This window comes from Zootoca vivipara, chromosome 12 (assembly GCF_963506605.1).
Source record: "Zootoca vivipara chromosome 12, rZooViv1.1, whole genome shotgun sequence".
NCBI classification, from domain to species: domain Eukaryota; kingdom Metazoa; phylum Chordata; class Lepidosauria; order Squamata; family Lacertidae; genus Zootoca; species Zootoca vivipara.
Genome location: NC_083287.1, coordinates 58153463 through 58171090, shown reverse-complemented (window position 1 = coordinate 58171090; position 17628 = coordinate 58153463). Strand labels below are relative to the sequence as shown.

Below are 17628 nucleotides of genomic sequence, written 5' to 3'. Positions count from 1 at the left end.
ATTTGCAAAAATATATTTTACATTGTTAAGTGAAAGTCCTTTTTTTTGTTCAGATTAACAGCTGACTGCACGATCCTGTATATATAGCATTAAGGTAAGAAACAATATATGCAGTGTTATATTTGTTTTAAATGTCACAATGGTTTTGCGGCCCCAGTTTTTTCTTTCTTCGGAAACGGTTCCAAGTGGCTCTTTTTGTCTTAAAGGTTGCAGACCCCTGATATAGGGAAAAATATACAAATGGACCAATGGGAACAATTGTGGAGGAAAACATGGAAATTTACAGCCTCGGGGGGAGTTAGAGAGAACATGATTAAAATGTTTTACAGGTGGCACTTAACCCCAGTTAAAATTCATAAGATGTACAAGACAAAAGACAACTTGTGTTGGAAATGTAGGAGGGAGGCGGGGACATATATACATGCGTGGTGGCATTGTAGGGGAATTAAAAATTTCTGGAGTCAAGTTTTTGAAGAAATTAAAAAAATTCTTAAGTATAACATAAAGAAAACCCCAGAATCCTTTCTGCTGGGAATAATAGATAACACAATTAAAAAACAGGATGAGACACTGTTCCTATACGCGATAACAGCAGCGAGAACTTTGATCGCATCCTACTGGAAAAAGAAAGAAGTACCCAGCATCATAGAATGGCAGGAGAAGTTATTTAGTTATTTAGATCTGGATAATTTTACTAACTCAATTAGAGGATATACCAACAAAAAATTCCAACAAAATTGGGAAAAGTTTGGGGAGTATATAAAGGGACAATGCCCCATGGTAAAGTCTTGGGTTTATTTTTAGCACCTCATATTGAGCCATACTGAGTTAAATCACACAGAGACAATTGAAATATGGTGACTTATTATATTATTCTACCATATTTTATTTTGATTTTGATTGTCATTTGAGTTTATATGCTATTTGAAGATCACTGGAGATGCCTACTTAATTATACAGAATTGGGAATGCAGTACTAGAAATCAACACTTAATGTAATCTCAGTTAGAGATAAGTGGAAGTCTATAGCGGGGTAAATACAGGTACAAGATCAGGATCTTTGATGAATAAATGGAATATTGTTATTGGTTTTTCTTTGGGTATGTATGACGAGACGAGTGTATGTTCTTCTAGTTTTTTCTTTTCTTTTTTCATATTTTTCTTTCTATTTTTATCTTTTTTCTTTTTCTTTGTTTAGGTATTGTTGAGAATTTTTATGTTTATGAATATTACGTTTATTATTTATATTATGATTATTCTACTTGTTATTATTTGGAGACGAAATTATGGATTGCTTTATTATTATTTCTATATGATTTTGTATATTATCATTTACATATTAACGTCTGTCTGGTATGCTTGTATGCTTTCAAGTGTGTGTTGAATGTATTTTTAACCCAAATTTAAATAAAGCTTTTTTTAAAAAAAATTATTATTTTTTTAAAAAAGGAAGGGGGTGGGATGGGATGGGGAGTCCCACTAAGATATGAGGAAAGTAAGATTAACATTTTATAATTGTTAGTTGTGTTTGAATGTATATTGTTTATGTTTGTGTGTGTATATATATACACACGTGATAAATGGTATTCTTAGTTATTCTCCTCCACCCCTTTCTCTTTCCCATACAACTGTGTTTTGTACAGATTGTTTAATAATTTTTGCTTTATTACTTTTGCTATTATTACTTTTCTTTCTTGGTCTTCCCTCTGTATGAATTCTTTGATGGGTAGTGAGACGATTCTTCCGACTGAAGCTCTTTCCACATTCTAAGCACTGATAGGGTTTCTCCCCTGTATGAACTCTTTGATGGGTAGTGAGACTGTGTCTAAAACTGAAGCTCTTTCCACATTCTAGGCATTTATAGGGTTTCTCCCCTGTATGAACTCTTTCATGGGCAGTGAGATGTGCGCTTTGACTAAAGTTCTTTCCACATTCTAAGCACTGGTATGGTTTCTCCCCTGTATGAATTCTTCGATGGGTTGTGAGATCACCTCTCTGACGAAAGCTCTTTCCACATTCCAGGCACTGATAGGGTTTCTCCCCTGTATGAATTCTTTGGTGAGAAATGAGACTCTCCCTGAAACTGAAGCTCTTTCCACATTCCAAACACTGACATGGTTTCTCACCTGTATGAATTCTTTGATGTGAAGAGAGTTTAGCCCCCTCCCCGAAGCTCTTTCCACATTCAAAGCACTGATAGAGTTTCATTCCTGTATGAATTCTTTGATGCGAAGTGAGACCATCCTTTCGTCCGAATCTCTTCCCACATTCCAAGCATTGATAAGGTTTCTCCCCTTTATGAATTATTTGATGGGTCCTGAGATTCGAGCTTTGACTGAAGCTCTTCCCACATTCGAAACACTGATATGGTTTCTGACCTGTATGAGTTCTTTGATGGCTACTGAGACTATCCGTTCGATTGAACCTCATCCCACATTCCAAGCACTGATAGGGTTTCTCCTCTTTATGAATTTTTTGATGGGTCTTGAGATTCGAGCTTTGACTGAAGCTCTTCCCACATTTGAAGCACTGATATGGTTTCTGACCTGTATGAGTTCTTTGATGGGTAGTGAGAGTGTTGCTCTGACGAAAGCTCTTTTCACACTCATGGCATTGAAAAGGTTTCTCCCCTGTATGAATGCTTTGATGGGAAGAGAGCATACTCACCTTCCGGAACCTCTTTCCACATTCCAAGCACTGATAGGGTTTGTCCCCTGTATGAATTCTTTGATGCGAAGTGAGACTCTGCCTGTGACTGAAGCTTTTCCCACATTCTAGGCATTTATAGGGTTTCTCCCCTGTATGAATTCTTTGATGGGAAGTGAGACTGTTGCTCTGACTGAAGCTCTTTCCACATTCCAAACACTGATAGGGTTTCTCCCCTGTATGAATTCTTTGATGGGAAGTGAGATGTGCGCTTTGATTGAAGCTCTTTCCACATTCCAAGCACTGATACAATTTCTCACTACTCTGTGTCACACCATCTGCAATGAAGAGAGAACTAATTAGAGCCTCAGGAAGAAATGGAGCTCCAGATTATTGAACAATGTTAATGAACAATGTTAATGAATGCTTGTGATAGAGGAATAACTGAGTTAGATGTGAGGCCTTCCTATAGTTTCCACAGCCTCTGTTGGGCGGTATTAAATGACATATTGCCTGGCTTTTATCTGGAATGGATTTTGTTTGGCTCAATCATGGAACCCAGTCCTTCTCCAAGGTCAGTCATCTCTTTGGTCAACCAAATGCAGACAGAAGCAAAAACCAAAACAACAAACCTGACAGAAGTTACCTCAATTTCCCTAAAACCTCTGAAGCTGACATTTAAGAAGGCCTGGGCAGTTTAGACAAGCCTGGACATTGTTTAAAAAGGCATGACTAGACAAAGAACATTCACAGAGAAGACTATTGATATCCCTCCATTCAGGGATCATGGTGGGGATGTTAGAATCCCAGATGCTGTTGGTCCGCATCTAAACAGTGGAGGTTCATCCCATAGAGGTATTTATGGAATTTCAAAACTGATCTTATGATTCAACAGGGAGTTTTACCAAGATGGTCCATGATCCCACGATTCTCCTCCTCGACTTCCTTATGCAGAGCTCTCTGCTCAATATCCAGGAACGTCCACGCCTCATCTATGAAACAAACGGCAACATCTTCAACTTCACTCTCCCCATCACCTTATGCCTCAATCTAAATAAGGTCTCAATTTAAATTTATACATAAATCACCTTCTTCACTTTGAACCACCTTCCCATTTTCATGAGATCAACTCTGTATTGTTTCATTGTTGACAACAGAGGGGAAATGACTATGACTCACACTTAATCTAAGCACAATGGTCACAAGAGCTCCTGACTAGGCATTTGGCTATGCGATGTTGAAGGTTCTCTGTTCTCTGCTGTTTACCCTTTTCTGTTTCAATTTAAACCAATTCATGAACCAGAACTCATACACTGACCACTAATGCTGAACGACATGTTATTCCTGCAAATTTATTCTGCTACTTTTGAGATATACAAATGACATGAGAAGACTGGGTATTTGTATCATTATTAGTCCTATGATCCTTGTTTTTAAAAGCAATATAAAGTTATTCCAAAAAGAAAAGAAAATGGCAACACACAGAATCCTGAAATTAGCATCAGGTTACTTTAAATATTACTGTGCAATGGACTGGTAAATAGTCAGATATTGGTAGGGCATTCAGATGATGGTATTGGTTTTATATTATTATTTTAATTTATACACTACCCTATACCTGGAGGTCTCAGGGCGGTTCACAAACAATATCACAGCATGTAAAATCAAACAATAAACAATAACCCAAGATTACCTCTCTCCCGCCCCCCGGCAAAAGCCACATTTTAAAAGGCTGTTGGTGTTGGATGTTTTAACAAAAGGCCTGGTGAAAAGAAAACATTGGGCCCGGAACTAATCGGTAGCCAGTGCAGTTGGACCACGATTGGTGTAATATGCTCAAACTGTGTTGCTCTGGTGAGCAATCTGGCTGCTGAATTCTGCTCTGCACCAGCTGAAGTTTCTGAAATGTCTTCAGAGGCAGCCCTGCATATAACACATTGCAGTAATCTACCCTTGAGGATCCCAGAACATTGACAACAGTAGTTAGGCTATCCCTGTCCAGATAGGGGCGTAGCTGGGCCACCACCGAAGGCGATGGACGGCACTCAGGGCCACTGAGGCAACCTGAGCCTTGAGCGACAACAAGGGATCCAGGAGGACCCCAAGCTACGAACCTGCTCCTTCAGAGGAAGTGTAACACCGTCAAGAGCAGGCGACCTCCCAGCCATCTAGTCTAGGGAACAAACCACTAAGGCAAGACACTGGTCCAGCACTTCCACCACCTCACCTGCATATGTCAAGGAGAAATGGAGCCAACTGCTGCCAATACATTGCGGTGGCCGGGGAGCTGTGATGTATTCCTAGCTCAAATTGCCTGCAGATGACAAAGGCACAGGCAGGCAGGCAGGTGGAAGAGCCCGAATAGGTACTCTCCTTCTCCATCCGCCTGCCTGCCTCCCACCACCCCAAATCTGAGCAAGCCCCAATACCTCTCTGGCTCCATCCATCCACGTACCCATCTCCACTCCCCTGGAACTCACCAGATCTCTTGGAAGTCCCTGGGAGGGAAAGCTCAGAGGTTGTGGGGATGGATGCGGGAGACAACCTGACCAGGTCAACCGTCCATCTTCCCCCTTCCAACCTCACTAGCTTTGCAGGATCCGTCTCTTTCATCCTTCCTGAGGAGTCGAGGAGCCAAAACAAGCTGCAGGGTCCTGGGAGAGATGAAGAAGCAAAGGAAGCCTCAGAGGCTCTGCAGGGATTCTCCTGCCCTAGATATTCTCCTGCCCCTGGAGAAGCACAAATGGGGCAGCCCCTTCCCAACAGAAGCCCTATTTCTAAACATCTCCAGTGGTTCCAATTTCACCTGTTTCCTCCTCACTCCACTTCATAAGGCTGGCATGGTCTGCACAGTAGTGACCTGAGTGCAGATCCCATTGAACTCAATGGGGCTTATGGACAGAACTTGGTGTCAAAACCAGTCACCATTCTTTCTCTAACCCTGAAAACTGCAACCCCAGAGCATGGGCACAAAATAGACGAGTAGCTATTACATGTAGGTGCCCCCATGCTAGTTGCTTTGTATGGAGAGCCCTGTTGACGCTCTTTGAGCTCTCATGGCAAGCCAGGCAGGTGTTGTGGCCCTATTTGCCTCTGTCTGGGGTTCCATGAGGACCAAATCTGTATGTGGAAGCAGAGGAGCTGGAGATGCCATGTTTCTGAAATATGAGACGAATACACCACTCCTCCTTAGATATTGTCTGTTTTTATATACCATCTTTGCAATTCTCCAGTCTCAAAATGTGGCCCCCACCCTGGCATGGAAGCCATCAAAGTATAGATCTTCCACATGTCCTAAATCTGTAGTGTTCTTAAGAACACCAGGCACGCAGACCCTTTAAATCCCAAAGGCTTAAGGCAGCTTGATAGAACTAGCCTTATTTAAGATAGAATCAATTTCCATTTCTTGTTTATCAAAACCCAGACTCTCTGCTAGATTTTTTCCAGAAAGTTTTACAAGTAACTATCAGAATGGTTAGAATTTTATTACAGTCAGCCAAAAAGAATTTTATGCATTCCAAGTCCTCTAGTACAAGGCATCAATGACTGATAATCCCTCCTCATTTGTCCCAGAAGGTTGGGAGAATGAGTCTTTTATACTTGCTTTAGCATTTCCTGAAGATAGATCTGAAATTTGCTTTCACATTAGTTGGTCTACTTGTTTAGCCTGAAAAGGGGAGAGACATGTTTTCTTGCAATTGTTCCCATCTGGCTGCAGCTTCTCTTAACAAATGTGACTTATCCCCAGATCTGAAGGGGTTTCTTTGCATGCCCAGTTTTCCTTGACCCAAAGCCCCCTCCCCAAAAGGAAGGCAGCATCTGGATCCAAAAGAAGAACAGAGCTGCAGACCTTCTGCGATCCCACCGCCTCCCTGGCTTGGCAGAGTGAACAAGGGGGGACCCTCTGCTCCCTGACTTGGGGGTCTTTCCTCACCAGGCATGATCTAAACAGTGACCCCCCCATGCACCCTCCCTGCACCACCTGGCAGTGGCATAGCAAGGTCTGGCGGTAGCCTGTGCCAGGCAAAAACGTTTCTCTATAACTGAGCCTTTGGCTGGTTAATATATTATGGCCTTTTAAAAATGTTTGTGGGAGGAGAGATCATTGGTTTGTCTTTGTCTTTGTCTTATTATGCATTTAGAGTTCTAATTTTGCATTTTTATGCTGTGAATTGCCCTGTAAACTTTGGATGAAGGGCAGGATACAAATTCAATAATAATAATAATAATAATAATAATAATAGCAGCAGTGAACAGCTACAGTCAATCAGGGGGGCCAACTTGAATAAAATATTAGGGGGGGAGCAGGTGTCATGGAGAAGGGGCACAAGGAGAAGGGGACGACAGAGGACGAGATGGTTGGACAGTGTTCTCGAAGCTACGAACATGAGTTTGACCAAACTGCGGGAGGCAGTGCAAGACAGGAGTGCCTGGCGTGCTATGGTCCATGGGGTCACGAAGAGTCGGACACGACTAAACGACTAAACAACAACAAGGTGTCATGGAATAAGCAACATCACATATATAACATAATATAAAAACCTGTATTCATGAGAAAGTGTCCATTTGCACTTTAAGAGGAATTTCTCTGCTCTGTGTGAAAGGATGTTTATTTTGGGAAGTGCTGGGGCCATAACAGGCTATCACTTAATTGGCTTGCTGACTCCAACCTGTGTGAGAACTAAGAGAGGGAGTTGCCCTGGTCCGAGGCTTTGATGTGTAAACTCGGGCCATCTGGCTTAACTCCTGACCAGTTGAAAGAAAAGTGCCTTTCTAAAACCCCTATATGTTAATCCACAAATTGGAAGTTTGAATTGAAGGTTTTGGAATGCTTAATCGCTTGAGCACCTTGCTGAATGCCATTGTCTGTGCTCTATCTTGGAGTGGATGTAAACCATGCGCTCTCGCCTGCCATGCTGGAGAAGGCTTGGACTCGTTTTCTTCTGTTAGCTTTCTATATGTATGTATAAGTTAGTGAGTTTATACCTTTGTTATTTTATTGTAACCTTTGTTGAGAAATGTATAACCATTCTTGTTTAATCTTGCATCTGAATAGTTAAAGGACAATTGTCTGAGTTTTGTTCCTTTGGCTGCTCTGCTGAATCCAGTCCTAGACTGTTCCCACCCTACCAGGCCAACCTTCTGTCTGAATTACCCTAAGGCAGGCACCCCAAACTAAGGCCCAGGGGCCGGATGCAGCCCAATCGCCTTCAAAATCTGGCCCGCGGATGGTCCAGGAATCAGCATGTTTTTAAATTAGAATGTGTTCCTTTTAAAAAATAAATAAATAAATGCATCTCTGGGTTATTTGTGGGGCATAGGAATTCATTCATATATATATTTCAAAATATGGCCCGCCCCCCCACAAGGTCTGATGGACAGTAGACCGGCCCTCTGCTGAAAAACTTTGCTGACCCCTGCCCTAAGGGGAATTCAGTGGTGGCAGCTAAACCGTAAGATTTGTGTTTGAAGTATAAAAGCGGGAGAGCGCACTTCGTTTCTGCCTTACGGTGTCCAGTGGCTCCCCAAATCTCATGACAGCAGCCATTGGGCATAGCCAGGATTTATGTGAAGGGGCAGAATCTCGGTTAATTAAGGATTTAATTCTCCCCATTGGAGGCCCAGGGACCCAAATAAGCCCCGCCCTGCAAAACTGATCACAAGATGCAGCGTGCACACACTATTTGAATGGCAATGCCCATTAACTTTGGGGGGGGGCTCAAATATTTCATGGGGGAACCAAAGGGACCTCGGTACCCTGGGGTTATGTGAATCTGAGAGGAAGAGAAGCAGAATTTGTTGCTCTCTCCCCCACCGTTCCCCGCCCCCCCTTTTTGGCTGGGTTCTACCTGAAATCCATCAGGTGGGGAGGATTTCCTGTCAATATTGTTGCTGGAATGTTTGCAGTGACTGTGAGCTTCCATTGGATCATTGTAATGGATTGCTTTGAACTGATTTCTGCAGCAGGTAAAGGAATTTTTATCCCCCCAATTACACCCACACACCCACACACACCTGTATATTTTGCCCAACCAAAGGTGGCAGCCCTACGTAAAGCACAGGAAGGAAGCAGCAAAAGGCGCTTTATGACCTCCAGGCTAGGACGGAGCGAGGCGGGGAGCGCTTCCCTCCACCACCGGGCGCCCCCCTTCCTTCCTTCCCCGGCTTGTTTTGGCCTCCTTGATCCCTCCGTGTTATCCCGAATTACGCTTCCTTTTCTCCCCCCTTTCCAGCCTCCTCCTCTCCGCCCCTTTCGCCCAAACTCCTCGAGCGACGCCTCCAATTTCTCCCCTTCGCTGCTGATCTGAACAGGGACCCCCATGCATACACCCTCCCTCCACCCCTGGGACCCCCTTCTTTCTCCCCATTGCACCCTCAGGTGGGAGAGAGAGGAGACTCACCGAGGAGAGAGAAGAAAGCAGCCGGAAGGGAGGGAGGGAATTTGGCCAGGGAGGACCTTCGCCCCACCTTCACTTCCTGTCCTCTCTAGGAATCCAGCTCTGCTCCTTTTAACCCTTGGCAAGCCGAGGACATAGAGCCCGCCGCTTCCTCTCCCTTCGTGCAGAATCCCTGCTTTTGCGCCAAACCAACCGCAAGGGAGATGGGGGTGGCCATGAGGGGGGGAGGTTACCTTGGCTCTCCCTATGAAATAGTGGGTGGACATAGACGACACAGTGATTCTCAAGCAGCTCTCTTTATTCTCCGGCTGAGCCAGCCTGCTCTTTATACAGTACTCAGTAACATGCAAGAGTAACAACTCTCTCTCTAGCTACCCAATCCTTCATTTGCATGGGCGGACCTGAGTGAGACCTGCAGCCATGGCAGGCAGAGTGAAACTATACTGTACACAACACCCTTAGTGGCCCAGGGTGAGAACTTCTATACACAACACTCCTAGTGCCTCCAGGCTGCTGGATCCCAAGGAAAGGCTGGGATGGAGAAGAGGCCAAAGTCTGCCTAGTGGCAGGAGGTGTCTTGGGCTCAGAAATGGCTCCATCAAGACACACCCTGGGGGGAAAACCCTCCAGCTCAGCTAGGTGGGGGGGGGGACGGGACTTTCTAGACAGAGGATTTCCTCCCCTCCGCAAGCGGATTTTCCTGCTTCTCCAGCCGCTTTTTATCCCAGGAAGAGACAGATGAGGAAGTGTCCCATGCCAGTAATGAAACACACACAGGATCCTGGGGGAAGCAGGACTCAAGGGATGGCAGATGTGGAAGCCCCCCCCCCCCCAAATCGCCGCAGGCAGGACAGGGGAAGCCCAGGATGGGAGAGGGAGCGCATGTTGCTCAGGACAGCCCCTTGCCCTGGGACTCTTCCCAGTTCAAAGCAAGAGGGACCACTGCCATCCTTTCCCTGTGTTTCCAGTCAGAAAACCAGTTTATATTGGGCTCCTTGAACCATATGACCCCATTTCCCACCCCAGAACAGAGCTAGACCAATCAGAAGCTTCTCCATTGCACAGATTCCCCTTGGTCCCGTCCTCTCCTTGGCCCCACTTTCCTGAGGGAGTTTTCATCCTGAGTTTCCCTCTTGGCTGCTCCCCCTCCCAGCTTCTCCTTCATTTCTCCTTTCTTCTCCTCCTCTTCCTCCCCCCCCAATTGTTTTGGGGCAGTTGGATCCCCCCCCATGTCCAGGCAGGCCCAGGAGGAGCCCAGTGAGATGACAGGGCCAGGAGATGGCATTTCCCACCCTTTTCCAAAACAGGCGGGAACGCCATGCTGTTTCTTCTGGAAGCCCCAGCTGCTCTCAGAGACGCCATGGCTCTCCTGTGGCCTCGTGGGTCCCACGCTCTCAGGGTTTCCCAAATGTGGGAATGCAGACATTCCTAAATTTCATAAGGATCCCATGAAAAAGATGGGCTCTGCTTCGGCATGTTGCCCCCTCCTGTAAACTGAACTTCACGGTATGAAAAAAATCTGTTTTAAAATTTATCGCTGATTTGTTTTTGTTTTTAAATTGGTTTTCTAATCCTTTTATTTTGATTTTAAAGCCAGCTAAGCCAGTATCTACCACCATATGTTCCGGCAATACATTCCATAAATTAAGGACATGCTGTGCAGATAAAATGCTTCTTTGGACATTGAGCAAATGTCAGCCTTTTTTTGTGCCTGACTTAAAACAGGCAAACCCGCCTTATACTGGTGTTGTTGTTGTTTTTTAAAAAAGTCTTTTGTTTACCTTCTTGAGAACTTTGTGAACTGGATCGACGTTGTTCTCACTTTTTTTAATTTTTAAAATATTTTATTTTATTTTCACACAAAATACAAAAAAAGAAAGACAAGCATTGATTGCTTCTGTCGACAGGTGTCTTTTGTGCAGGTACTGTAACGAGCTGGGATTACAGGTAAGACCTGTCGAGAGCCAGTGTGGTGCAGTGGTTAAGAGCAGTAGACTCGTAATCTGGGGAACCGGGTTCGTGTCTCCGCTCCTCCACATGCAGCTGCTGGGTTACCTTGAGTCCAATACAATACAAGCAGCATGCAAGGGCACAAGATTCAATCAAGTTTCAATCAAGTATTATTAGTACAAAAAGAAAACAATAAGAGAACCATATACAAATGCTGACACAGAAGCCAAAACCAAATGTCAAGCAGCTAGCATATACAGATAAATACCGAAAGGCAAACCAGTCTTTATGGTCTTTGAGGCTATTTAGCGGTGAGCAAAGTGGCAGCAGGTCGAACGAAGTGTCAATGATAGGCAGGCTGCCATCGTTTTTCACCTGTTTCGCCCATATGATGGGCTTCTTCAGTAGTTTCTCCTTCTGCTGTCTGTTATGTTTAATACATTCACTGGTGGTATAAACCAGGTCTTATTAATATTCGAACTAAATTACTAATATACATCTAAACAAACAAATATCAACGGCTGGGTGACCTTGGGCTAGTCACGCTTCTCTGAAGTCTCTCAGCCGCACTCACCTCACAGAGTGTTTGTTGTGGGAGAGGAAGGGAAAGGAGATTGTTAGCCACTTTGAGACTCCTTCGGGTAGTGATAAAGCGGGATATCAAATCCAAACTCTTCCTCCTCCTCCTCCTCCTCTTCTTCTTCTTCCTCTTCCTCTTCTTCCTCCAGCAGGTGCTTTTAATCTCAGCTCGTTACATACAGTGAAGATACAAGGTAGCCTGACATCTGGCTGGTTGATAGGGGATCAAATACTTATTTCACTCATTATAATGGACATCAAACTCTGACTTTTGTCTTCTGGCTTTCTGAGGGTTTTCTGGTTGTTATTCTGTCTCTCACAGCTACAACAAACCTACCATTAAAATTATGGAGTGGTCATTTTTCATCAGAGGGCAAATGGGCAAATATAGCAGGGGATCAAATACTCCCCCCCCCTCACTGTAGGTCCTTATCACTTTTGTCCTTTATTATGGTAATCTTTGCACAAAATAATCCTTTCATGTGTCCAATTTTCTTGAACAGATCTCTGGTGTTTCCCATTCTATTGTAATATGATACAAACGTGATAAAGGGTATTTTAGTTATTCTCCTTGGCCCCTTTCTCTTTCACATACAACTGTGTTTTCTACGGGTTGCTTAATTTGGCTTTATTGCTTTTCTTTTTTGGTCTTCCCTCTGTATGAACTCTTAGGGTTCTCCCCTGTATGAATTCGTTGATGGGAAGTGAGATGGTTAGAGTGACTGAAGCTCTTTCCACATTCCAAGCACTGATAGGGTTTCCTTCCTGTATGAATTCTCTGATGCGTAGTGAGACCGTGACTGATACGAAATCTCTTTCCACATTCCAGGCACTGATAGGGTTTCTCCCCTGTATGAATTCTTTGATGGGAAGTGAGATCACCTTTCTGATGAAAGCTCTTTCCACATTCCAAGCACTGATAGGGTTTCTCTCCTGTATGAATTCTTTGATGGGTCCTGAGATTCGAGCTTTGACTGAAGCTCTTTCCACATTCGAAGCACTGATATGGTTTCTGACCTGTATGAGTTCTTTGATGGGAAGTGAGACTATCCATTCGATTGAACCTCATACCACATTTGAAGCACTGAAAGGGTTTCTTCCCGGTATGAATTCTTTGATGGGAAGTGAGACTAGAACTGTGACGAAAGCTCTTTTCACACTCATGGCACTGAAAAGGTTTCTCCCCTGTATGAATTCTCTGATGGGAAGAGAGCTTAGTCCGCTCCCGGAAGCTCTTTCCACATTCTAAGCAATGATAGGGTTTCTCCCCGGTATGAATTCTGTGATGGGTATTGAGACTCTGCCTGATACTGAAGCTCTTTCCACATTCTAGGCACTTATAGGGTTTCTCCCCTGTATGAATTCTTTGATGGGCAGTGAGATGTGCGCTTTGATTAAAGCTCTTTCCACATTCTAAGCACTGATAGGGTTTCTCCCCTGTATGGATTCGTTGATGGGAAGTGAGACTCAGCCGGTGACGAAAGCTCTTCCCACACTCAAGGCATTGAAAAGGTTTCTCCCCTTTATGAGTTATTTGATGGCTCATGAGCTTAATCTCCTTCCGGAAGCTCTTTCCACATTCCAAACACTGATATGTTTTCTCCCCTGTATGAATTATTTGATGGGACGTGAGACTTCGCTTATTTGTGAAGCTCTTTCCACATTCCAGGCATTTATATGGTTTCTCCCCGGTATGAATTCTTTGATGAGAACTGAGATAGGACGCCTCGCTGAAGCTCTTCCCACATTCGAAGCACTGATAGGGTTTCTCCCCTGTATGAATTCTTTGATGGGAAGTGAGATGGGAGCTTTTTCTGAAGTTCTTTCCACATTCGAAGCACTGATAGGGTTTCTCCCCTGTATGAGTTCTTTGATGGGAAGTGAGATGATCCTTTCGACTGAAGCTCTTTCCACACTCCATGCACTGATAGGCTTTCTCCCCTGTATGAATTCTTTGATGGCAAGTGAGACCACTACTGTGACTGAAGCTTTTTCCACATTCAACGCACTGATAGGGTTTTTCCCCCGTATGAATTCTTTGATGGGAAGTGAGACTATACTTCCGATTGAAGCTCTTTCCACATTCTCTGCACTCATGCAATTTCTCTCTACTGTGAGTTCTTTTGTGTGAAGTGAGGCTATCCCTCCAAACGAAGCTCTTTCGTTGATGGGAGGTGGACTGGGAGCTCTGACGGATGTTCTCTCCACACTCTGAATATTTATTTGACTTCTCCAATATGTGGGTTCTGTTGTGGTCCCCCTTGTTCTCCCCTTCCAATTCGTCACCATCTGCAATGAAGAGAGAAGCTAATTATCGCCTGAGAAAGAAATGGAGCTCCATTGAAAAATGTCCGTCCCCCCTCACTGCAAGATATGAGAGTGCTCAAGCGGACATCCTTGAAGTCTAACTTAATGTCATTGTCGATGTGTGGCATCTTCAACCCCCCCCCCAGCACACTAACATGTCTGCAGGGCGCCTGACTCTCTTGAAACCAGTGGGGCGACGCTGCCAGCATACTGTGACGGGCGCATATGACACGGAACCATAAAACCCACCACCTGACCCCTCCCCCAGCAATGCACTGCCATGTTAGCGTAAGTCATGCTAACTCTGCATCGCTGCCCCGGACCCCAACCCCACTCAGAAAGAAGGGGACATCGTTCACATCCATTACTGAACAAAGTTAATAAATGTTTGTGATAGAGCAGGGTTCCCCAAACTATGGCCCGGGGGCCGGATGCAGCCTGCAAGGCTCATTTATGCGGCCCCCGGCAACTGCCACAGCCTGCACTTACCGGCGCGGTGTGGCACGGCTGCGCACTTCTGGGTCCGAAAAACCCCAGAAATAGCTTGCACGCATGCACAAGTGTCATTTCCGGTGCATTTCCGGGTCGGAGGACGCCTGTGTGCATGCTCACAAGCTATTTTCGGTGCTTTTCGGAAGCCTGAAGCCAGGTAAGTTTGGGGACCCCTGTGATAGTGAAAGAACTGGAGAGAGTTAGATGTGAGGCCTTCCTATAGTTTTCACTGCCTTTGTTGGCTGGTATTAACTGACATGTTGCTTGGCTTTTATCTGGGATAGATTTTGCTTGGCTCAATCCTGGAATCCACTCCATCTCCAAGGTCAGTCAAATGCAGACAGAAGCCAAAACAGCAGACCTCACATTCAACTTCCCTAAAAGCTCTGAAGCCAACATTTAAGAAGGCCTGGGAGGTTCAGACAAGTCTAGTCATTGTGTAAAAAGGCATGAATAGATGAAGAACATTCGCAGATGATATCCCTCCATTCAGGGATCATGGTGGGGGTGTGAGAATCCCAGACTGGGATGTAATCCACTGGGAGCAGTCAAGTGCAGCATTCCTTGTTTTGCTAGAGTGGACATGCAAGGGAATCTTTGGTCCAGCCAGTTGAAACTTCCTGTTCCTCCTGGCCTGGAGCATCCTTCCTTGCATGGGACTAGAGGGTGGGCGTGACCTTTCCAGACCTGGTAAAAGGCCAAGTCAGTGGAGTTTTAGGCAGGCAGGTGCAGGCAGGCAGGCAGGTGGAGGAGCCCGAAAAGGTGCTCCCCTTCTCCATCTCCATCCGCCTGCCTGCCTCCCCACCCACCCCCAAGCTGAGCAAGCCCCAATACCTCTCTGGCTCCATCCATCCATGTCCCCATCTCCACTCCCCTGGAACTCACCAGATCTCTCGGAGGTCCCTGGGAGGGAACGCTCAGAGGTTGAGAGGAGGGATGCAGGAGACAACCTGACCAGGTCAACCGTCCATCTTCCCCCTTCCATCCTTGCTAGCTTGGGAGGATCCGTCTCTTTCATCCTTCCTGAGGAGTCAAGGAGCCAAAACAAGCTGCAGGGTCCTGGGAGAGAGGAAGAAGCAAAGGGAGCCTCAGATGCCCTGCAGGGATTCTCCTGCCCTAGATGTTCTCCTGCCCCTGGAGAAGCACAAATGGGGCCAGTCACCCTCCTTTTTTTAATAAAAAAATAAGTTTAATTAATTTTACAAAAATAGAACAAAACAGACATATCAAATTCCTCCACCCTTTTCCACTGCCCCCACGAGCCCCCCCTGCCACGAGAGAGTCCCATGCAGAGCAAGCAGTCGAAGGTGGTCTATTTTGTAGCTGGGTTTATCCCCTCCCCCCTCCTCCGCTCCTGAGCCCACCTCTGCCACCAGTGGGCCCTAGGGTGATGAGAGAAGACAAGGGAGGATGTCCGCCCAGCCCTCCATCTATACATGTCCTTAAAAAATAAAAAGAAAAAAGAAAAGAAAGAAGAAAAAATATAGAAAAAAGAAAAACTTCATATAAACTCATCCCTCCTTTGTTTAACATTGTTTTTGTGACTTCCCCGTATCTTTCCCTTTTTGAGTTTCATATCTTATTATACTTATTAATTGCAGTTTCATTATGATGATTTCCACTCAATCTTTAACATAAATTCATACAGCTAATAATTATCCTTATACTTTATCTCTTATTCTGGTTACCATAAAATTCATCTTCTTCCATCCCCCCATCCCACAGGACCCCTCCTGCCACGAGAAGGCCCCATGCGTGGTGGGCAGTTGAAGATGATCCATTTTATAGCCTGGTTTTTCACCGCCTCCCCTCCCCCCCCTTAGAGCCCCTCCCTGCCACCAAGAAGCCCAGAGGAAAGAGAGGGAAAGAGACAGCAGGCCACCAAGCTATCATTTCTATAATCCACTGTTTGATTGCTTAACTATTCAACTTTCCATCTCTTACCTCTAATTTTTCTTTTTCAAATTTATAAAATTTATAAAATTCCCCCCCCCAGCCTAATCGCTCCTCCAAGAGGATTTTCCTAAATTAAACTTCACCATTCAGACATTAAACCTAATATTACAACTCTATCTCATCCTTTCCCCCCTAGAATTCCCCCCCCATTCAATACAGCAAACCATAGTACAGCCAAGATTTCAAAACCTAAAGTTTCTGTCCTGTCACAGATATACACAACCTTTCTCATCCCACCACCACTCTTTCCCAGTCTGAAATCCTTCTTTTGTTCCTCCCCTCTTTCTGCCACCTCTTAATCTTTGATTCCCATCTTTCCCCAATCTCCCATTCATTTTTTGGTTTTGGTTTTCAATTTCAAAACCCATCATATCAAAGTTCCAAATTAACTCTTGTTCATTCTTTTCTTTCTTATTGTTCGTAACCCGAGGTATTACTGTATATGGAAGCAGGAGCTGGTGATGCCACATTTTTGAAGTATCATGAGACGAATACACCACTCAGTGGCTTCGCAATAGGGGGGGCTGGGTGCCCTGGGCTCCACTTTGCGGGGGGCAGCGCTGCAGCCACCTCCACCGATGGCCGCTGCATGCGCCTGCTGCCCCTCGCCTCACCGGAGCAGACAGGGCAGCCTGCTTGGCTCGCGCTTTGATTCTTTCTGCTCGGGCAAGGTGAGGGGCTGGCCCGCCCCTCGCCTCGCCTGAGGAGAAAGAAAGTGTGAGCCGAGCAAGCTGCGGCGCGGAGCGAGTTTTACAGGGCGGCCCGCCACTGCCGCTCACTCGCTGCAGCCGCTGAGGAGCTCACAGTGTCCCCTCCACAGGCAGGAGGGCGCTGAACTCTCCTTTTGGCTCGCGCTCCTCCCGCCTATGGAGGGGACACAAGGGGCATCAGCGGTGTCATGCGAGGGGCAGGGCGTGAGCGTCGTGCAACATGACGCATGTGCACGACGGACGCCGCGCCCCCGCCGGGGTGCCTTCTGGTTTGCCGGCCTGGGCAGCCAGAAGGCTAGCGACGCCCCTAACACCACTCCTCCTTAGATACTGTCTGTGTTTATACACCATCATTGCAAGTCTCCAGTCTCAAAATGTGGTCCCTAGTCTGGCATGGAAGCCATCACAGTATAGATCTTCCACATGTCCTAAATCTGTCATGTTCTTAAGAACACTAGGCATGCAGACCCTTTTAAAACTTCAGAGGGGAGCTTTACGCTTCTCTTGTGACAAGATTCCCAAAGGCTTAGAGTAGCTTGATAGAACTAGCCTCTTTTGAGATTACACCAATTTCCATTTCTTGTTTATCA

General features: G+C 45.4%; 1 protein-coding gene across 1 annotated transcript; it reads right to left on the bottom strand.

The window, feature by feature from the left end:
* Positions 1-81: 81 nt before the first annotated feature.
* LOC118092290 (zinc finger protein 91-like) lies at positions 82-15538 on the bottom strand. The gene is made up of 4 exons (XM_035130201.2): positions 15258-15538; positions 12297-13862; positions 10402-10408; positions 82-2917 (listed from the first exon to the last, which is right to left on the bottom strand). Exons 1-4 carry the CDS (start codon positions 15388-15390, stop codon positions 1594-1596), a joined length of 3030 nt encoding a protein of 1009 aa, XP_034986092.2. The 5' UTR covers positions 15391-15538; the 3' UTR covers positions 82-1593.
* Between the last annotated feature and the right edge of the window lie 2090 nt (positions 15539-17628).

Bases quoted from the DNA above. Each gene is read 5' to 3' on its own strand.
- LOC118092290 (XM_035130201.2), bottom strand. From the start codon at position 15,390: ATGAAAGAGACGGATCCTCCCAAGCTAGCAAGGATGGAAGGGGGAAGA. The intron at 13,863-15,257 runs GTGAGTTCCAGG...TCTTCATTGCAG, and splicing joins AGGGACCTCCGAGAGATCTG to ATGGTGACGAATTGGAAGGG.